The sequence below is a fragment of the Lingula anatina genome, chromosome 6, assembly GCF_051362555.1.
Source record: "Lingula anatina isolate TDL-2025a chromosome 6, LinAna3.0, whole genome shotgun sequence".
In the NCBI taxonomy this organism is placed as follows: domain Eukaryota; kingdom Metazoa; phylum Brachiopoda; class Lingulata; order Lingulida; family Lingulidae; genus Lingula; species Lingula anatina.
This window is the reverse complement of record NC_141772.1, coordinates 18,423,961-18,447,824: the sequence shown is the minus strand read 5'-3', so window position 1 is coordinate 18,447,824 and position 23,864 is coordinate 18,423,961. Positions and strand designations below refer to the sequence as shown.

At 34.5% G+C, this 23,864-nt stretch overlaps 2 protein-coding genes across 4 annotated transcripts in view; both read right to left on the bottom strand.

The window, feature by feature from the left end:
• Positions 1-23,864, bottom strand: part of LOC106175418 (G-patch domain and KOW motifs-containing protein) — an 83,244-nt gene that overhangs the window by 32,098 nt on the left and 27,282 nt on the right. The window lies entirely within an intron of this gene.
• Positions 11,083-17,081, bottom strand: LOC106169450 (uncharacterized). The gene has a single exon (XM_013548916.2). The coding sequence runs from the start codon at positions 13,474-13,476 to the stop codon at positions 12,373-12,375; it is 1,104 nt and encodes a 367-aa protein (XP_013404370.1). The 5' UTR covers positions 13,477-17,081; the 3' UTR covers positions 11,083-12,372.

The window sequence follows — 23,864 nt, the reverse complement described above, 5'->3', positions numbered from 1 at the left end:
CAATCTTTAAATCTAGGTGTAGTAACATGATATGAATAACCCCACTGAGTTTGAGGATAATAAAGCACCGCTATTCATCTATAGCATTTATGTTGGCATTACACAAAATAATTTTCTTTTGTAACTTACTTGCAATATTTTTACCTGCATAATTATCACCGATTCCTAATTTTCTGACACTGTTAATTTAGACTTTAACAAACTGTATCTAGCAGAGAGCTAAACCTATGGGAGTTTACAGGGAAATCTCAACACATGTGTAATCTCATTTAATGGCCTCTTGAAACTTAATTAAGAAGTGACTTAATAGCTCTGAACTTAGCTAGTGATTACCCAAGGGGAAATTAAAGAATGATCATTCATTGTATCCATATAATACCAAGGACTATGTAAGAAATGAAAATTTCATAAAGAACTGCATTACTTCCAAAACAGAAAGCAATCATTCTGATCTTCCAACACAAGCTGCACTTCAGTCCTATGAATCTTTTCAGTAAGTTTAAGAATCATAAGTAACATGGTTTTCCCTTAATGGTCATCCTGGCAGCAGTGTCCAAAATAAGGTTTTCTTCAATTTTGAAGCAACATGACATAATGCTTATCAGCATAATGACCATCAATTTTCATTAATAAAATAAATGTATCATGTATATTCAGAAAATGTGACTAGCAAAAGTCTTCAAGCCCATAGAAATTCAGTCTTACCATGGAAATGCCAAACTGTAAACAAGAAATATCTGTACTGAAATGAGTTTCTTTCCATTTTCATCATCTTTTTTACATTAAACAAAATAATCAATTTACTCTCATTTTATATGATCAACTAAAAAAATTGCTGACATAGGGAAAATATCAAACTAACAATTATAAATGTCCAATTTGCTCCATTCTGAAATTCTGAACATAGTGAATGATTGAATCTGAGAAGATGCAATGATATGAGTTTATTTTCATTTTTGATATTTTATTACACAATACACAACAGGTTTACTGTAATTTTTATATTAACAAATAACAATATTGTTAAGATGTAGAAAATGTCAAAAAACACTTTTACATGTCTAATTAGTTCAATAATGAGACTGTTAACATGCCTAAGAATAAAATCTAAGGAAAATCACTTATATATATAAAAAGGCATAACTTCAAAACTTGACAGAGCAAGCTTAATATCGAACTTGATCTGTATATTAGTAAGATTAATCACTCCTGTGAGTTGCAAGACAATAGGCTGATGGGTTTTCCTTGAAATGTGTTATCAATGTTGCATATATACTGAAAAAATCGTATAACTTCCATAAATATGGCCTGATCATGCTGATTTTCTTGACCTGCGTATTATGAATATTTATCAGTTCCGTAAGTTTCAAGCCAAAAGGTAAAACGTTTTTTCACTTATCGTGTTATCGGTGAAAGTGCACAGCGACGACAATGACGACAGACGCTATATGTATGTACATAAAAAGAGTAAAAATACATAAAAAGAGTAAAAATGGCCCAATCAAGCTGATTATCGAACTTTCCCAGTATTGTAGTAAGATTGATCACTCCTGTAGGTTTCAAGACAATATGCCTACCGGTTTTCCTTGAAATGTGTTATCAGTGTTGCATGTATACTGAAAAAAAAAAATAATAACTTTTGAAAAAATGGCCCCATCATGCTGATTTTCAAACTTGATCTGCGTACTTTGAATATTCAACAGTTCTGCAAGTTTCAAGCCAAAAGGTAAAATGGTTTACCACTTATTGTGTTATCAGTATTGCATACATGCTTAAAAAAGCTAAAAAAACAGCACAACTTTTGAAAGAATGGCTCAATCATGTTGATTTACAAACTTGACCTGTGTTTTATGAATATTCATCAGTTCTGTAAGTTTAAAGCCAAAAGGTAAAAAAGTTTTCCACTGATTTCTGATAGTTTATTTGGATATATAGCCATAAGGGATACAGAGTCCATTCTCATTAGAAAAGTTAGCCCTGATAGGACAGTGATCAGACCTTTACTGCGGTTGAAATTGTCAGTGTGATTTGTCCTTTGAATACCAGCTGGGTCTTTCAGCATGGCTACAATAAAGAGTAATAAAAACAACAGTGTTCAGTGTGCCAGTGTTGCTTTCCTTCATTGGTCATTTTATCTCTAAAAATTTATTTTAATTGGATTGATAAATACTGGAAGAAGTTTAGGATTGCATCATAGCTAAACCAGAAGTAAACCTGTCTTTTATGCAAAGGAAGAACCTGAATCAAAGTTTTTAGATAGAGCATGGAGAGTTGTTGTAACAAGTAGACAGTGAAAATATACTACAAAGTACAAGTCACTCAGAGAATAATATATCCTGTTGTCTTCAGGTATACTATTTTCCAATTTTGTCGAGATTATGAATGTAGTCATATTTTTTATTTTGAAACATACAGTACAAAAACAAAGTATCCATTGTCTCCAAAATGTTATAAATGGAATTAAAATCCAAGCCCAATACACAGAATGTTGATGGGATGATTGGCAGACACATGCAGCATGCCTTCCACCAGTCTAATCAGCCATGGAATAACAGGAGTGCCACTTAAAAATGTCTCCCAATTGCAGATTTTTCAGCATCATTAAGATTTCAAGAACCTCTCTCATTTTCTAGGCCTGGCACTAATGTTTGACAAGCTCCCAGAAATAGTGGCAACACTGATAGCCATCATGGACACAGTTTATAATGAATTAAGAAAAACAAAGCAGCAAAGTGATACACAAACTAAGTTATTTTGTCAATTTTGATGCAATAATACATTGTGCTTAACAGTAAAATCACCTAAATTTTATCATGCACAACAGATAATACAGATATCAGAAATATGTAACTAGCATAAGGCTTCAGGCCCAAAAGAGCTCAAATTCAAACATTGACAATACTAGAAAGAGAAAATGAAAAATTTCACAAAAAAATTGCCACAATTCCAGAAAAAAAAAGATCTAATCAAGCTTGTTTTCCAGTTTGAGGTGAATATTAAGTGTATTTTGTTGATTAGTTTCAGAGAGCATGTAAAGATTTACTCTGCTTCATGGTAGGCTAAGACTTTTAGCCAAACTTCAAATGTTTCCCCAAGAACCTTAAAAGTACATCAAACATCCAACAAGCCATCATCAGCACAATTAGGTAAAAATCTCTTTATTTTTGAAACAAGCAAAACTGTACTTAAAAATCATGCTGAAGAAAGACAAAATGAAATACTTTTTAAAGCTGTGAATAAAGCTATCCAGCAGAGGACTCCAGAAACTTTATGCAAATAGTTAAATCATCTATCTGCATTAGTGAGGCAAAATAATCTGAAGAACAGACATATTTCTACATGAAGTTGCAAACAAGCTTCATACAAGCAAACCTTATGAACTCTTTATGAATAAAAACTCAAATATGTTGGGGCTTTGATTGATGGCTTGATATGGTTGATGTAAAAGTTTTTCTTTTTTTTTTTTTTTTAGAAATGGTTTAGAAAATGTTGGCTGCCTGACCTTTAAAAAACTAATTTAACTACTTCTACAAACATTTATCCCAAAATAGTAAAACATATAGTTCAAAAATTATATAAAGCTTTCCCATCATTTATATTCTATCTTTAAAGTCTCTAGATTCTTTTCTCTGGCACAAGTTTTCATCACATCAAATTAAAGAAAATTATGTGGTAAGCCCTTATACTTATGACATCACAGCATGTGGGCCTAGGTTATGGCCACCTGGCTTTACCTGACAGTTTTTGTGATTCATCAACAGAAAAAAACCAAACCATTACCCAATTAAGCAAACCAAACATGGCTGTGCTGCATTTCATGTTGGTGTTTCAATAATTTAATCAGAATTAAAACTCTCTTTCAATCTTTGAAGTACAAAACTTGGTTTTTCACAGGCTAAAGCGATAGAATAAGATATAGAGCAATTATTCACAAATTCCAAATTCACACTTATTTTAATATAGTGAGCATGTAATCAAGGCATGCCTAAAAAACCAGACAACCCCTCTGAACTTTTACATCATCATTTGTAAAGTTAATAAGATATTGTTTTGGAATAAACACTTAACTTATATACTTAATTTATTAAGTCAAGAAACTAGTTTACATTTGGCATGGCATTTCGTGGTTGTGGTGGGGTCCTCTGACCCAGCCTACACAGGTGGAAGAAGTTGACTCACATCTCACATCACCTGGTACTCTGTAATGATTACTGAACACATGAGGAAACCATCACACACTCACTTCATCTAAAACTATAACCAAATGTTTGAGAATTTTCTTATAATACGTCCTTTGGCTGAAAAATAAAACAAGGCTTGCAAAAACAAACAGAATAAGTGAAAAGGTGCTAGACTAGTCTTATTGCTGGTGCCAAGATACACAATTTTTTATCCTTAATGTTAACTTGATTTTCATTCCTAAATCAAAATTTCTAACAGACATGATAACAATACAAAGGCAAAAAATAACTTCATGAGAGTAAGGCAAAATCACACAAGCACTTAGCATATCAGGTGCATTTACTGTCATGTTAGGTTGAATTTATTCAGGCAGGTGTTAGCAAAATTGTTAAAATCACAGGCACAGCATCCCTGTTATTATTTAATACTAAACAAAATAAAACACTTCTCAAAAGACCAATTAAAAACAAAGATCAAGTGTCACGATAGCTCCAATTTGAGCAGAAAAATACCTTTTTTGATCTCTCTAATATTTCATGTGGGTATTTGACATGGCAGATAAATTGCATTTTTGTAACATTTTATATGTTCACGCATTAGACAATGTGCTGCCATTTTGATTGGCAGCTATGTCCTAACGCCCTTGTCTAAAGATGCAGCCAGATGTCTTTTTTTAATTTCACACACATGGAGATAAACTTCTCAATGATTGTGTTTTTTATTCTTCTTTGTTTTGTCTACGGTTTCTCTTTTTTTTTTTTTTTTAAAGGAATGCAGCTGTTCTATTAATTGTAGTTGTACATGTAACTTCACCTTTGTCCTAACTGAGTGGTTAGGAATAGGATGCTTGGACAAAAAAGCTTTTATTCTACTTGCTTATATCTGGGACGTCGTGATGCTTCTGTCAAGGTGTTAATCTCGAGTGAGGAAACACCTATGCTGTACCCTCTACCAGAAGTCCCCCTAGCTGACATAAAAACTGTCCCTTGAACCTGTCCAATTTCTTTTTAATTGTCAAATGATTGTGATGTCAGTGAACGTCATTGATCAAAAGCTTTCAAGTGACACAAGCAGAAACGTGTGATGAATATTTACTCATCATGATTTATTTTGTAAATAATAATAGGCTAGATTGTGCTTGGATTGATCTTCATCAATGTTTCACAACTTCATCTACTACGTGTGCTGAACGACAGACAACTTAAAAAATATTATTCATGAAACTGCGTTAACGACAGCATTTAGGTAAAATGTAAATGATGCTGGTGATTAAGTCCATCCAACATTTTTGTACTTGTTCTTTTAAAACCAATCTGAGGTTAACATTAATTCAAAGCAAGGCTTTGTAGACCGGTTTTGTTTAAACTGTCATAAATTAAGTAAAGCTTATTAAAGCCCATTTCTTATTCACAGTGTTCATCCTAGCTATAAAACTGCATGAAGGATAACATGACTCCATAGCAAACTAACTTCAGGTTCCAATAGTCCCATGTAACACAATGACACCGAAGAGCATAGCTTGAGAGTAATATAAATATGAGACCATGTATGAAATATTTTATAAATTAAAAATTCAACAACTTAAACAAGCTAGACACATGCACATCACTAAATAAGTCATTTCACAAAAATCGCATCTTCAGAATTGTTTTGATCAACAACTACTTTTTTCGATCCCTACGTCTCGTATGAGTGATTAGTTATTAGGCATTTTGATTTTCACTTGTACTGAGACAGATGCAATCGTTTGTTACTCTGAACGAATTATTACTGTCACATATATACAGAGAGAATAACTACTAAACAATGCACTTAAACATGTGTGCCATCCACCTAAAAGATATATAGTGAACACAAGGAAAAGTTAAACTTTTACATGTAGGGGAAGGAGGTATTCTTCAATATTAATTGTGGACAATGTGAACAATATCAACAGCAACCCTGCATGCCTCTTCTCAAAGTGTGCGTGTATGCATATGCATGCATGCATGCCCTTAAGTGTCAGAGTATACAAGGATAAGTTTCTTCACGATATATACTGACAGTCAATGAAAACGCATCAGATAACTTTCTGGCACTTGGACTACTTTGAACGATCTTCTTTGATTATGTGACCTTGCATTTTAGTGATCTTTTCTGACCTTTATTTTACCTTGTGTGACTGAATAATGGGTCATATTTCACACGCAAACTGTTATTTTCATAATGTGCCAAAGGAGCTTAAGATATTATTAGATAAAACAAGGAAAGTGCACGGCGACGGCATTGCCATCGGCATCGGCGACGGCGACGACAGACGCAGGTGATGGCAATATGTACAGACACATCTGTGTCTGTACATAATAAATGATGCGTTTTCATTGACTGTCAGTATATTTTGTATTTTACAAGTAAAAAGTAACATAGCAGAAAACTGTCACCCCCTTCTTTATCCCCTGATTTGTTACAGGTGAAGGCAAATTGGAAAAAAATCTCAAGCAGCTTCAAACAGGTGTTCCTGAAGGCACATGGGAAGGTAAAGAACATGCCATTATGTAAAGAATGCTGGAGTTCAAGGCCTAAATGAACATGGAAATGAGCTGCCTCTGATTTAAGATGATGCCAATTTTCTACATCAATATAAATGTCAATCCTTTTACCTTGTTCAAACAACATTCCTCAACAATTGCCATGTTAAGTGTCTGAGAGAGAGAGAGAGAGAGAGAGAGAGAGGGAGATCAGTACAAGTTCAGTTACCCTCTTGGAACTTCTCAACTATTTGCTTATTTTTCTTCTGCACTTTATTCATTTTTTTGTCATTTATATTTGATAATAATAGTAGGGCTTACTTTGCCTCCCACCTTAAATGACCGCCTGGTTCTGTAACAAAACGGATCATTTGAATTTCTGAAATAAATGCTGTACAACTCTTGGAGACTAAAGACTCCCTTCATTCTAACAGAAACAGCAAAAGCATTGGTGAAGAAGATATTAAAACTTATTATCTTTTCCTGTGTGAGATACCATGATTTTCCAGTTTGACCCTTAGTCTGATGCTTTTCATGCCTTATGTTGAGAAGGGCTACTTACTCCATTAAATATGTTGTAAAACAATTGAGGCACCAAGGTTATCAAATGTATAGTCATAAAGCAGAAAATAATGAAGTGCACAAAAGTAAAGCAATTTTGCAATTTTGATGAAATATTATATAATACCTTGAAGCACAACTAACACCAATTTCATTTGTATACTATGTCCAGCTTAACCCCATAGAGCCCGTCACTGCATAATATGTGCGGTTCAATTATCGCTTACCCCAAAAGCCCAGAACCGCATATGTGCGTATCTTGGAAAGATCGGCTTCTGTACTCTTTTGTATCGTGAGTCATGAAATGATATATAGTTTAATATCCGGATATGTTTCTTGTCTCTCATTGCCACCATTTTTAAAGGTGATAGAAATATATATGAGTGAGAAATCGGCAATTTTCTAGACTTAGCTGGAGAAAGTAAAATCAAAATGGCGACTTCTCACTACGGAAGGGGCCTGTGAATGGATACTGTTATTGAAATGATTGAAAACTACAACACTGATAAGGTGTTTTCGAGTGACAGTGATATATAGACAATAGCGATGATATTCCTTTATTTATGATATAAGTTTTATAGATGTTTTTGTCATAGATGGTGTTAAAATTTGACTTCTTTTCAGCTCTGGCCACGATGTTCAGGTGAGCTGAAAAGCTGGCTCAAGTATACCTGATAGCAAAATGAGCATAACTTGGAAATTAATGGAGGTAACTTGCTGAAATTTCTTGGATTGAAAGTTACTATAATTGACATCATCTCTGTGATTTTTCTGGCAAATGTATGGAGAAATTAAAGTGCATAAGATAAATCAACTTTGTTTTATTTCACCAATTTCCAAATGAAAATGTGGTTTTTAATGGCCATAACTCTTGATACTGCATGTTGAATTTAAATGTAATTCTATTTTCATTTAGTTTGAAATATAGGCTTTTAAAAAATGTATACTTTGTATGGGTAATAAAGGCAAACAATTAAATTATGGCCAATTTACTGAGGTGACCTGGCTTTTCAAGGCTAGCTCACAGAATTAATTGAGCACAGCAGAACTTTATGGGTCAGCATTATTAACCGGATCCTATGGGGTTAAATGGAAATTAAATAATTTAACAAGCATACAACTTGACTTACAAAATTCGAGAGTATTTCATGAACCATTTTCTAAAACAACATAGCTGGAGTGAAAAAGCACTCTGTAATTCCTTAGTTCTCACACAAGATATGTATATACTGGCCGAAAAAAGAAACACAAGTTTTTGTTTTGACCACAGTGTTCCAAACTGACAGAAAATGCACATGTCAGCCTGGTCGCTGTATTCAGTGAAAGAACACCTCAGTTATTCAGTAAAGTACTAATATGCTTGAATAATGTTTTATAAACAATCTCTAAAACATATGAATTTTCAGATCACTTGTGTCATTTGAGTGTCCTTCAGGTCAAAATGTCAATAGGGCTTCAGAATACATTATCAAGTTGGTAACTTTGTATAACGTGGATCTGTACATGATAAGTTTTACATTTTCAAGTAACAACTAGCATTCAGCATCTATGGACAAAAGAAGCTTCTACACTTATTGTTGTCCTTTGGTATAAATGTACTGTATACAAGTCACAAGTTATACCAAAATAGTATAAGAAACTAGAGCAAAACTGGCAAATGGTCCCACTGCTCCATTTGAACATAAATTAGCACATTCCAGTAAATATCAAATAAAAAAAAAAATCAGCCATTCTATTGTTTGTCAACATCATGAACACGTATACCTGCCTTTCAAAACATTACCGTTTTGCAGCTTGCCATCTGAAACAAGTTTTCAATCTCAACAATGTGTACAGGATCAGCTCCTGATTAGAATTTTTAATTAGCAAAATGAAAAAACTTACTACTTCCCGTAAAACAAATTAAGATACAATTCCTATACAATTCTAACATGTAACAACTCCTTACATAGCACAATATATTGAGTTTAAGACAACAACAGACAACAGGATTGTAAAACACAAGTGAACCAACTTTGGTAACAATTAACTAACCATACTGATTTTTACCTCTACCTGTCTTTTCACCAAAAATAAAGAATCCTTACAAACTTAAACTGAAACAAAAACGTTTTTATATGTATTGGGCACGTCTCAAATATGTCTATGCAAAATAAAAAAAAATCCAATAACTTTGGTTTAGGGAATTTTGAAAATCTTGGAAAAAACTGACCAGGAAGGCCTCTGACAGGGGGTGAAACCTGCAAGAGTTGCATTCTAAGCAATCCAAAGCTTTTTTAAAGCTTCAGACGAGAGCTACCAATGAATCTTTTAAAATGATCCATTGGCTGAACTATAAAAATGTACAAACTGTATTTCTAGGGCAAGCTTTGGGCAAATTTCTGAAAATACAGTTGTACAAATTACTATTGCCTGGGTTTCAGTTGCGAGCAAATTATCTCTCTATAGTCTAGTAGTTAGTAGAAAAGGGACTACTGTCTATATGGGAAGAATTATGAAGTTTTTAATAATACACAGAAATTATTTCAAGGGTTTTGATAGCCATTAATTTGCAATTTTGTGGTCATTTTTGGCCTAATAGAGGTAGTTTTCTGTGGAATTTAGATCAAGCTGTCTGCACCATGCCATTATGTTCCCAAATAAGATTGTCACACTCCATTTTATAAATATTTCTTAATGTGATTGTGCAATTCAAGGATAGAGAATATTAATTTCATTTCACAAATTATTTCCACGGAGTACAAGTACAAAATATTTTATCAAAAATCTGATCGAAGTTTATCTCCTGGTTATGGTGGGTAAACAGATGATGTCACTCATCTAGGTAATCCTTTCATCAATTAACTGTACTTTTAATTGGTTCATCGCTGTCCCCTTAATCAAAGTTGCTCACTTTGAATCAAGGTGCATCTCATTTATCCAGGTAGCCCTTTGATTATCTGTCACTTTTAACTGCTTGACCCACACCCACCAACCCACTACCCACCTACCCACTACCCACACCCACCAACCCACTACCCACACCCACCAACCCACTACCCACACCCACCAACCCACCAACCCACCTACCCACCAACCCACTACCCACACCCACCAACCCACTACCCACCACACTAAAAAATAGTCATAAAATATGTTTACTTGTTCAGTAGTTTACCCCATCTTTACCTGGAGAATAGGTGGTTATACTTTGATTAGATACTTAATAAAACTTTCTGTACTTGTTCTCAATGAAAAAAGAATTTGTTATATGATAATTTATTTAATGATGGTGTAGCATTATCACATTAAAATATTTAAAAAAATGAATGAAATTTTTGAACTTTGCACTTATCACTTAACACTTGTATGTATGTATATATATATATATTACTTTAAGGGGAATAACGGGGGGGGGGGGGGGGGGGGAGAGATAGTCTTACAATCCTAAATATTCTTTAATTCACTCCTTCCTACATGCAATATAAACCAGATAAAACTAAAAGTCATATACATTATACCCAAAAGTTCTTGGAAGAAATATGCAATATGAAATAAATGAATAAAGTTTGTTTAATCAAGGCTAACAGAAGATGACAAGTGATGACAGACTGACACAGAGATCTACTGGTAAATATATATTCACATATAGTGCCTGTTTATAAATGACCTTCACCTCATTCAACTACATTATTATTCATACCTTTACCCTGCTTAAAATCCAAGTGCATGCAGACTCAAGTACAACTATAATATATCTTAGAATTCCCTTTCCACTCAGAGCTGATATTACTACCCCAGTGACACATCCAAATATTCACATTCAATTTTTATCCAATAATAACAAAACGCATTGTCTTAAATTCTGTAAAAACAATTTATTCAACACATTCTATACCTTCAGTGAAAAAAACAACAAGGTTAAAATACAATTTTTCATTCCAACAGGAACGAGTCATAACTTAAAATATTTACACACTTCATTTGGATTAATACCAAAGACAGATTTTAGCCATGTGGGCTTAAAAACATAATTTTCCTTAATATGTTTTCTGTACCTGGCTGGCTGATAATATACCTCAATGCTGTTCTATGACTTAAAATGCAGTTAACATTCAACAATCTCTGAGATATTTTGGTAATGATTACACAACATTCTTTGCAAGGTCTAATTTCAGCTGTGTTTTCCCATAAAATGTTCACCTCTTCAACTGTGGTACAAATTATTTGGAAATCTTCCAATCTTTTCCAATGGCATTTGGTTAACACATTCAAGGCAACTGGAAGTAATGCACATTATTTCATCAAATTTTAAATAGTTTTTACTTACGCACTTCCTCAATTTTCCTATCAAGTTAACATAGTATGTTCAGGTCAAAAATTGCACACATTTTACAAGTAAAAAAAGGAAAATTGCACTCACAAGTATTCACCAAGTGGGGTACCATTTCCCACTTTGGTCCCTTATATATATATATATATATATGATACAAATTACCACAGGGCAGAGTAGTAGACAGAATATATAGTCCACTTATAATGCTGTTTGAAGATAAAACTTGACTAACATGTGACAGGGATGTCAGCAGAATTTGAAAATCAACCTCTCTTTTTCAGCTAAATTACTTTTTGCTCTTAGATCAAAGTGAGGGCTCTGTTCACTGTCTATTAAACAGACAATTGTATGTTTAACTATGGAAAGTCTCCTCTTAATGTTGTTGGTTGCTACTGCTCATTTGACAAACTTTAGTTAACCACTTCACATGCTGTGTAACTAGCTGGCACACAACATGTTGAAGTCATAAACGGAAATAACTGTTAACTGACCAAGAAAAAATTTAATGTGATCTCATGTGATGTGCACCATCAAATCCAATCATTCTTTAAGTGCAATAAGATGTAGTTTTAAACATGACACATAAATGCAGTAGTTATTCAGCCTTAACCTGAAAAATGTCCCGTTTAACCCTGATATCACATAAAGAACAAAATAAAATAGAGACATATTATAAGATATGTACACAAATTATTCTTCACAAATAAATTAACAATTGTCTTTTTCACATTAATTTGTACAAACTTTGCTATTTACACAGTATGTACAGTATTTACAGTGTATTATACGGAATCATTCTGCAGACTATCAACAGAGCAACTCTGTGGACTCCATTATCAGTTCACAAGCAGGATTAGAGAACTCTATCAATTCTTTCCCTGCAGCACCACCAGGTCCGTGGCACACACCCATAGGGAACACGTTCCTGACATCCCTCCACCACTGCAATGCACAGCTGCAAGTGATTGCATTGTTTTCAAGGTTCACACCAACCCCAGAGTCCAGTCCAGAGAACATACAAGGGCTTACAGTGGTCAAGTGGTTATCAGATAAGTCCAGCCACTGAAGCATTAGAGGTCCCTCAAATGCCTTGCTCTCAACTTTAGCTATCTTGTTGTTTTTAAAGGATACAATGACCAGTCCGTGCAGTGCTCTCAGCAGTCCAGAAGGAACAGTGGTCAGTCCATTCCCATCTAAAAATAATGACTCCAGGCGAGACAGTCCACTGAATGTGTTGTCAGATAGTCTCCTCAATCTATTTCGAACAATAGATAATACATTGAGTTTGGACATTCTGGAAAAAATATCCTGAGGGAGGGTGCGAAGACCATTGTTGTCCAAGAAGAGATACTGCAGGTTTCTCAGACCACTGAAAATACCAGCTGGGAGGATTTTAAGGTCAGGGTTACCTTCAATTTTCATGCGGCGTAGACGTCTCAGTTTCCTGAACAGACCCTGAGGAAGGGTTGTGAGTGCAGCATTCTTGATGGTCAGAGTTCTCAAACTATATTTAAGTCCATCTAATGCTCCCAACTGGATGCGATTTCCAAGATCACCACCTTCAATTGTAACACCATGGGCACGGACATGGGTAAAAGTGGATTTTGTCAGCCCCTTAAGAGCAGTGTTCTTAAGAACTAGTTCACTCAGGGCAGGCAGGTGGGTAAAGCTAGGGAGGGTGGTGACACCCTTACCCTCACACACAACTTTCTTCTGGCGGTTGCTTCCTAAGCAAGAGCAGCCAGAGTCCTTGGAGAATGGGCACTTCTCTGGCCAACGATACCATCGGTCAGTTAGCTTTAGATACATACTTTTGTCCATTCGGTGTCCACCAAGGCTATGCCCAGATACCACAGGGTAAAATGCAGCCAGGCTGGCCAAGATGGTGAAGATTACAGCACAGTAAAACATGGCGAAGGTTTCTCCCCTACGTAGAATATCAACTATTATAACTCTTGGCTTTAAATGAAGTCAGCACAGTTATCAGCTATTTTTTAAGCATAGAAAAACAGAAGTAACACCAGACTTAGTCTATCTCAGTTGTCCAAGCTCAAGAGCATGAATGAAGTTCAGTCAATGAATCCAGCCCTATTTATACCCCACAGACCGCATAGCTACATAGACGGGGCATGCCCCAGCAATTGAAATAGTTGAAATGCTCAGAATTGCTGAGGACCTAGATCCGGTGGCCACATGGCAGGTTAATTGATTGAGAATTTATGTCTGAACAGCAGCTACCCCTGGTGAGATTTGTTTCACATTCATTTCACATGGTTGAAATCAACACCAAGGAGGGAGTGACGTCAATTTCTACTGTTTGCTTTGCTTGATCAGACCCAAGATTTTCAGTTAAGAAAATTGAATTTTCTCCTTTTTCCTAATGGTTGGAAGGTGGTGCCAATTGGCTAATTTCACTTCGCATGTAATGGTTTTAGAACTCATTTACTATACAAATTTTTTCCCCTTGTTAGGGAGTGTTTTAGCTGCACTGTGTTTCTCCTAAACAAACAGGAAATGAGAATGAGAGGTCCTGATCTAAGTAGACAATTGCTTCACCTGTTGCATCGGAAGTGCTCTGCAGGGGGTAACCAAACCCTTATTTGGAATAACCACTCAAGAAGGTTGTAAAAGATAGGTGCTCAACCAATACATAAATGTTAATTTACTGATAAGTAATTTCCTTAAAGTGATCTGGTAGATTTATTATTGCTTGGTCGACTTTGTGAGTATCAGGGCAGAAAAGGACGAAATTAAGTATTTGGTTGTTCAGAGCCATCTGATGCATTTCACTATAATCAGGTAATCATAGATTGCACAGATAAACCCCTTTGATGAAATTCCACAATGAAACAGAATCTAAATATAGAGGCTGAACTGCAATTGGATATCTTACCACTTAAAAGAGTTTTAATGTGTTAAAGGAGATTTAAATAATAAGGCAAAACACACTTTACAATTTTCATTTTTCTTCAGATTGTGTTTCTTCTGGACTATATATGCACATTTATCACATAATGGAATAATTACCACTACTTTTTAAGTATCTACTAGGCTTCGTACCCGTGGGAGTTTTAAGTCCCACATTGAAAATGCCAATATGTGAAAAATGAAAATTTTATAAAAATGTATAACTTCCAGAAAAAGAAGCCATTAGACTGATTTTCCAACTTAGGCTGCATTTTATTCCTTTATTTATTTATTTATTTATTTATTTATTTATTTATTTATTTATATTTTTGTTTTTTGTAAGTTTGAAAATCATAAATAGCATGGTTTTCTCTTGAAGGTCATCATGGTGGCAGTGTTCAAAAAAGGGTTTTCTTCAATTTTGATGCTATATTACATAATTCTTAACAGCATAATCACCAGCAACTTTTAATAATAACAGAAGTATCATGGATGTTCAGAAAATGTGAACAGCAAAGGTCTTCAAAGTAACAACTTGAAAATGCCAATATGTGAAAATTTATATTTTCATGAAAAACTGTAAAACTTCCAGAAAAATAATCCATTCAGACTAATTTTCCAACTGAAGCTGTATTTTAGTCTTGTTTCTTTCCTGTAAGTTTGAGAAGAGTAAGTTACATTGTTCTCCTTTAATGGCCACTATGGCGTTTATAACCAAAAAAGTGTTTTCTTCAATTTTGAATTTAGATTACAAAATACATAACAGCATAATCACCACCAATATTTAATTATGCACTGCAGGTAACATGGATATGAAGAAATGTTTAGTTTCATTTTCAACCATTTTTTACATACAACAAAACAATCAATTTACTGTCATTTTTATTCAATCAACTAAGAAAATTGTTAAGATGGGAAAAATATCAGCAGAACAATTTTAAACATCCAAATGCTACATTCTGAGATTCTGAACATAGTAAAGGAATGAATCTTCATAAGAATTGAATCTGAGTAAAAACACACTTAATAATATACAATAAGGGACATAACTTCATCAAAACTGAACTGATCAAGCTTATTTTCCAACCTGATCTGTATATTAGTCCTATGAATCAGTCTTACAAGTTTTAAAGCAAAATACAACATATGTTGGATAAAGTATGAAAAGTAATGGTGGATAAAGTAAGAAAAAAGGGAAAAAAATGCATAACTTTTGTTTTGTTATGTTTTGTTAAGGTGATTTTCGAACTCGACTTGTATTTTAGTAAGATTGATCACTCCTGTGAGTTTCAAGACAATAGGCCTATGGGTTTTCCTTCAAATGTGCTGTCAGTGTTACATGTCTGCTGAATAAAGTTTTTAAAAAAGCATTACTATTTGAAAAAATGGCCTTATCATGCTACTTTTTTTTTTCGAACTCCACCTTAATGAATTTTCATCAAGTTTGAAGACAAAAGTTCAAAGAGTTATTCACTTATCGTGTTATCACTGAAAGTGCACTGCAAGGGTATGGTGATGAAGGTGACGACAGACACGAGTGATGGCTATATTACATAATAAAAATTATGTTTCAAATTCAGACAAGTGAAGTGGCATTTGACTGATAAGTTGATTTCAAATCTTTAACAAAATGTACAATCAATTTGTAACCTGATATTAATGTGTTGGCATGATGCATAGACTTAAAATTGAAGGAACATTTGAAATCATTTTGTGACCCATTTCACTCCAGTCACCTAGTGCAAGGAAACAATTGCTCATAATTTACTTTAATTATTTCAGATCTAAGTTTTATTAACATTTTCTTAATGGTATTTAAATCTGGCAATTGTTGCTGCAATTGTACCTAAGGAAATCCCCACACACACCAGAAATCATCTAACCATAATAAACTATCATAATAAATGCCTCCACTTTTGGAAGATAATCCCCAAAAAATATCAGATAATTCCCCAAAATACTCTGATCAAGCACATAAACGGTCCTAATGAAATGAGTTCTAACAATGATCACTTTAATAATTTCACTTTATCACCCCTATTTTTTCAACAGCTGCCTGTAACATTTATCTGCTGGATCACTGAGCATTGATACTGGGTTGTGTATACATGTATTTTTAGTTATAGTGAACTGACTGATGGAGCTGTTTTCAGATACAGTTCTGCTTGATTTACACTTCCTTACAACACAGTATTTTCATCATAAGATACCAGAAAACAGCACTCCTTTTTCAAATCACAATTCTAGAAAAAGGGCAATTCAGATAACTATGTATAGTAAATTCATAATCAAACTGAACCCATGGAGGTCAAGTGACTGAATTCTTAAGTATAGTTTCAGGGTATGAAATTCGAAGAAATTTGAAGCCGGACAGCAAGGCTGGCAACTTTAAAAAGTAGCCAGCCCTGACCAAAAGTAGCCAGTCCTGAGTTTTTTTGGAAATTACCTGATTAAATCAATTGCAGGCAAGAACAATATTAAAACAAGGACTCTTAGTCTCAATGTGAATTTATTCAAGTAGATTCTTCACTGTCAGCATCTGAAACGTTATGCTCTAAACCTAAATCGGAAAAGTGTGATTCACCATGGACATACACAACCTAATTTTTTGTAACAGAAATATTGATACCATCTGACATAACAGTAATATAGATAGCCTGAGATAACTTGCCTTCAATCCTATTGTTGTCCTCTGCAACTGATATCATAAACTGTTTGGCACTATGTACATTTTTGTATGTTTGACCTATGTCAATGCTTTTTTTTCTCATCGAGCTCACACTGACACATAAAATCAGAAAGTGGTCAAGACTTGGGAAGTGCATGAACAGTTCGTACCAGGTGCTGAACTTTATCCAAACTTGACTTATTGAGGGCTTGAATTGACTTTTCTGCAATACTTGTGCCAGAAGAGTCCTTTTTTGCTGACAAATATTGCTCGGCATAACGATGGTGTCCTTTGGTCACTGCACGAGTAGCTAGCTAGTGAGTCATGCATGTCGAAGGTTGCATGACTCGCCTATTACAAATGTTCCATAGGCATACTTATTAAATCTATGTGATTGTTTCCTAGAAACCAATGGTGCAAATATACTTCGACAGGTCTTGCAAAAAAGTTTGTCATTTTCACTGTCAGTCTCATCACAAATAAACCAAGAAAATTTAGTTTTCCATGATAGCACAACTAACCTTTTCCTTTTGGTGTCATCATACACTTTATTTGACTGTCTGATATCTTCCCGTGTTCTTTTCTTATGTGCTGGGGCATCACATTCACTATAAGCACCAAAATACTTGTAGATTGTAGACTGCAACAGGGGTAATCCTGACTGCGACTTCTTAGACGCGATCTTGTATAACCCACGTGCGTCATGACGTCATTCATTTATATTTTCTTATGAGAAAGACATCGTATAGCTTATGTAAATGTTAAGAAAATTACTATTACAGATTATAGAAGAATCAAAACTTAAACTGCGTAATTAGACAAGATTGTGTTGTTCTGAACTAGAATGATCACACATCGTTCATTATTTGCCTTGTAAACAAGCATGTAAATGCCACTTTTGAAACTTTGTAGCAGACACTTCATAACTTGGTGAAGGGTCTTTGGGCTAGGCATGCCGAAAAAACAGTAAATAACCATGTACTTTCAGTTTATGTTCATTTGTTGAGAGTGCCGATTTCTGGGGGAGCCTCAATGTTTTTGTTTTATGTCAACCAAATCTGCTTATATGAACATACATATTGATAAAACATTTTTATAAAGGCCAGAAAATGACCAACGGACTGGCAACTTGTGGAAAGAGACAGCCGGGGCGATAATTGAGCTGTCCCAGGCTGTCGGACGGTCCTTGTTTCGTACCCTGATAGTTTGACAATGAATCAACAACTTTCCATCAGAGTCTTTGCTTGCTAAGCAGCTCATAAACACCCAATGGAAACCAGTAGGGTAAAATATCTGCCTTATCAATACAAAAAGTAAAATATTTAAAAGAAGAAAGGAGGAATGGCATTGCTTAAACATGTGGAGAAACAATCAAATTTAATGTTTCTAATCAGAAAGTCTTACAAATAAATCTGTGTCCAAGACCAAGGGGTTTTGAACATGAATGGGTTCCAGGTTCTCAGGAGAGAAATAGCATCTTATGCCCTGTGAACTATAACACCACATACATAGCTAATAAATAATACAAACTCTACATTGGTCCTCAAGGCAGAAGTGTTTAACTCTGGCTGCGTATGTGTTAATTAAAACTGTTCTTTGACTAACTTGAGGAAATAGACCAACCAATATAGTCCCATGGGGCCTGTCGTATTCACTATACCAATATTGAAGTAAAACATGGATCAATATAACACTGATGACAATATTTTACACTGAAAAGTGGATGTTTTTAGCCAATACAGAAACTTGCATTAGCAACTAACCAAAGTTCCAGTCTCAAACTGAGACCTTTTGCTAGGCAATGACAGGTCACCTTATTTATGAACAATATATTTTAATAAAAAAAATTTATATCAACACAGATTAACTTAATTTTAATCTTAAGATGGAGCAAAGCTGTCAAATGCATAGAAATAAAAGCAAAAAAAAAAAAAAAAATGATGAACAAACAGGGCAGCAAAGCTGTCAAATGTACAGACAAAATGCAGACAATAATAATGCACAAATTAGGCCACTGTCAATTCTGATGCAATTAGCGACTCACAAAGGTCAGATTCCGAGGTGCTTGGTGGCAGCACAAGCATCACGGAAAAAAGGCTACTTCCTACATTATTTAATTTATATAATTTAAGGCAGCAACTTACTATAGTTTTTATGGGTCCGAGTTATTTTCCAGTTAGTGGAGAAATTTTAATATAGCTTTTTTAATGTTATCTTTTATTATTATCAACGGATCAACAAAACGTCATACACAGCCTCATAATTCTACCTCTAAGCCATATTTCTTGACTTTTATGATTCAGATGATAGAAATTAACTTTTGTTTTGAAATATGTCATTCAATTTTCATCGTAATACAAGTTTTTATCGGTATGAAACCCTCTTCTTCATAGGACCTGATTACTTTAAATTAACAGAATAACAATTTTCATGATCTCTGAAACTGACATTTGATTATTTGATGTATTATATCAGAAAGCATAACCATTTATAAATATGTTACAAATATCATTCACAGGTGACATGCCTCAAGTAAAGAGGCTGAAAAAGGATTCAGTTCCTAAGCATTTTTCCAAGGAAATGAGGTGCTGCCCAGAATTCTCAATCTGATAGGTCCCTCATACAGAAACGGAGGAAAATGCAGCTTGAAACCCAAACAAAGAACTTGATATGAAGGTGATTTAGGAATGCTTTTGGATGCATAGGACATGTTTTATTTTACGTAATTTTGTTTTTGTCATAAGACAGAGTATAAGCTTACAAATACGTGGAAGAAAAAATAACAGTGTTACGGTAATGTGCCATGAAGTTCAAGGAACTTAGAACTTCATTTGCAGATCTTCAGGGGGAGATCATTATTTCAATCCCCTCCCCCTTTGAATTTTGTAAATATATATATTTTCATTTTATCTTTAACCCTCCTACCCCGCTCACAGCACTTAGAAAAGTTGGACTCCCAGTAATTTTTTTAAAAGTTACAGATGGTAATTTTAGAAGGCCTGATGCCCAATCCTGGAAAAAACCCTGCATGCAACAAATGTTGCTATTTAAGTGCGTAATGTTAAATATGCTGCATCCAGTTTACAATGTAAGGTTGCAATTAGGCTTATCTTGACCCCTTTCCTCTATCTCGAGGTATGTTTCTTACCGAAAAGACGATTTTCAAGGATTATTAACAAAAAGAAAGTTGAATAATATGAAAATTGCATTTGATTCTTAAGAAATTGGTGATCCGAATGGCCAGAAAGCTGAAAAGTTTATGTCACAGACTGTGACATCCTGAAAAATGAGGCCACTATTTCACAGCGTACCTGATGTAGGCACTCTTGAAATTGTACAGGGTGCCATAAAATAACAGACTACTAGCCCACCTCAACTTACAATATGGTTTGTGGTCAACCCCAGAAATATCTAATAAAATGATGTGTATCATATAACCAAATTGTTTTTAAGACTCGATACTTAATTTTGCTACTTGGGGTTGCCCTCACTTAAAATGCCAAAAGTGTTTTGAGCATGGCCCTATCATGCAATAACTCACAATATTGGATATTCTTTCTGTGTAAGACAGAAAAAAAAACACCATTTTGGGAGAAATAATAAACTTTGTCTCAAATTAATAGGTAGCTACCGTAAGTTAAATTCTCCCCTGCATTGACCCCCTGGGTTAAACACCCTTAAAAATCACTGGGTCATCTCTCAAGAAACACAATTAAAGACACAAAATGTAGGATTGAGGAATGCTTCAATTAAAACTTTCAAAACATAAAATTACAGATAAATGACCTTAATTTATATCCCCCCAAAATATCACATCCACCATTCCCTGTCCAACCTTGGTAAACAGTCATCTTGACATAGTTTGAAAAGAGCGGGAGTCATGGCTCGAGCCTTGCCATACCTGTAAGTTGAGGCAATGGAAATGAATGGCGTATCTAGTTCTAAAGTGTCGGGAAAGGAAGATTATAGGTTGGTAAATCAGGAGAAAATGCTGTTTACCCCAGGATGTATATCATATAAATATGCTGCTGCAGTTTATAATGTAATGTAATTAATTTTATATGAATTCTGGGGCAAAAAATCCTCCTTTGTGTACCTTGAAGTTGTTTTGATAACTATCACCATTTCACATAATGAACAAGTTACAACAGTTGCTATATACCTTCACATGGCCAAAAAAATGATACCCTACAGGACACACTTTCCTGACATGTTTTTGCATTATGATATTTACCATGTGGCCTGAAAAAATACAGATATATAAATACAGAATATCAATCTACATAATCTGAGTAACACATATTTGTTAGTCTGAGTGAATGGCAAAACTTTTTTACCAAAATAAATGACAGGGGCTGGTTTAATAAAAGAATAATAGCATAAAATTGGTCTAAACTTTTAGAAATAAAATTGTCTACTTCAGTTCAAGATAAATTCATAGTCTCCTTAAATAAATATTGAAACATTACTCACATCTTCCTTGTTATAAACAGGTGAAATATTTCTTTAAATTGGACTGGTATTGGCTTATCTTTTTAAAACTAGACTAAAATTTTGTTCTAAAAGTTTAGACCAGTTTTGGGCTTAAGTATGGTAAAACAGGACCAGGCCCCCATTTCGGAAAAAAAACTTAAGTCGGGTTCCCAGACTAAGAGCTTGATTAACAACGTAATAAAGTCCTTATGTCACTAAGTCCCATTTCTCGAAGAATCTAAAAGGTCGCTTACACAGTTTTTTTCTCAGCTGCTAGTCAATGATGTCTAGCCTCCTCGGGACTTCACCCAGCCGATTGGGGGTTTGTTTATGTTTTTGAGACATCCGACAGCAGTGTCTAGGACAAGCTAATGTTTTACTGTTACTTTGAAGTTGTATTGAAGTTAAACTAATCGATAAAGTTCAAAAACAATCTTTGTTTATGTTTTGACTGATTTTTATAGTTGATAAATGATCATTCTCAGCCAAAAGAGGCCATGAATGTCCTGTCGACAACAGTAAGCACACCGAGGACATTAGATTCTTTGTAAAACACCCCTAGTCGACTGCAGCGTAGTCGACCTAACTAGGTCACTCAGCTAGAGCTAGTCACCTACTGTTTTAAGATTCTTTATGAAACGGGGGCCAGCACAATATCTCCAAGACTTCTTTTTTTATGTGCAACTTACATGCAAACTACTTTTTTGATGAAAATACAACAAATAAGGATCATTATTCAACAACAGTCTTAAAAACATAACTGCTTGCTTGTTTCCCTGCAAAGACTATTGTTATTGTGCTAAGTTCCCTTTCTTCCTAGAAAAAGTTTCTGCCATTTATCATAAAACAAAAGAGAATAAAGCACAGAAAAAGACATAATTCACTTCTTGTTTGTGCCCCAAGCTGAGCTCATTATGCAAAAAGTGGCTTCCTGTGGTTTAAAAATTTTAGAAATGTTCTGTATATTTCCATTAAGGGTATTGTAAGCCTTTATCATCATCCAGATACCAAAAAAGAGTTTTTTTTCTGCATCTAATTATTCAACTAGAGATCAGAGAGGTGATACCATCTCCAGATATTGTACAACCAGCTGGAGTAAGCACATTCCTATGGAAAAAAGTCACCACCTATAGTATTGTGCTTAACAAGCTTTATGAAATGCAATAAACTAGAGTTCTCAATTTTTTATTTTAGTTATTTATTTATTTTTTTTTATAGAAAATTACAATTTATAAAAAATTCCTGGGGAAAAGTAAAAGGTCAAATCCAAGGTTGCGAGAAAATTGTGAATATAAGACTTTCCATCCAAGTTCAATAGTAAATATAAAAGCTTGAATATAAGCTAAGTGTGGTTCATGGCCGAAGTTCAAATTCAAGGTCCCAGGTAGACTGTCAATATATGAGTTCCTATTCAAGTTCAATTGTAAATATAGGCATATCTCTGTCAGTTTTGTAGATACAAGGTCAGGAAATTTGCCAAGTTCAGTTCATGGTAAAAAGTAAGTCAAAGGTCAAATTCAAGGTCACAGGAAGACTGTCAATATATGATTTCCTATTCAAGTTCAATATTGTAATCTGCCAATCAATCCGACCAAAAAAATTATATTATAAAATTAATTTTTTCTGGGCTCAAACATTTAGTCCAAACGTCAAAATCATGTGACAGAATTTTTTTCTTGTTCCGATTGTTCAACCACATCATTGCCAAGACTCGGTAAATTTTCAAGCCAGTGAAATAGATGCTGTATGCCTCGGCCCTTTGTCAATTGTTGTCCTTTCAATAGCTCTTGTCAATGAGGAAGAAACAAATAATTGAAGATGTAATCAGGAAGCGAAATGTACTTGTCATTTCCTTTGTCCCCGATGACAATCATAGTGCTTATAGATATACAATTTGTGTTAATTTAACAGACTTGTCCTTGCTGATTGATTTGTCATGCTCGTAACTAGGGGGGGGGGGGGGGGGGGGGATTTTTGAAGAATTTAAAGAAAGGTCTATTCTGGATGAAACCAAACAGTAGGTAGGATATGTCGTAAACACCTTCAGATAGACTATGTATAGGGCTTGCAAGCAATAAAAAGTTTGGGAAGAAAAAGCAATTTATTTTCAATAGTGACTATGGGCGTATTTCTGCCAGTTTTGGAGTTATAAGGGAAAATATGCAAAGTTCAGTTCATGGTGAATAGTTATTTCACATTTCATTATGCTTGACCTTGAATTACAAAACACTGACAGGGATGGGCTATTCAA

Coding starts and splice junctions, on each gene's coding strand:
- LOC106169450 (XM_013548916.2), bottom strand. CDS start 13,476: ATGTTTTACTGTGCTGTAATCTTCACCATCTTGGCCAGCCTGGCTGCA.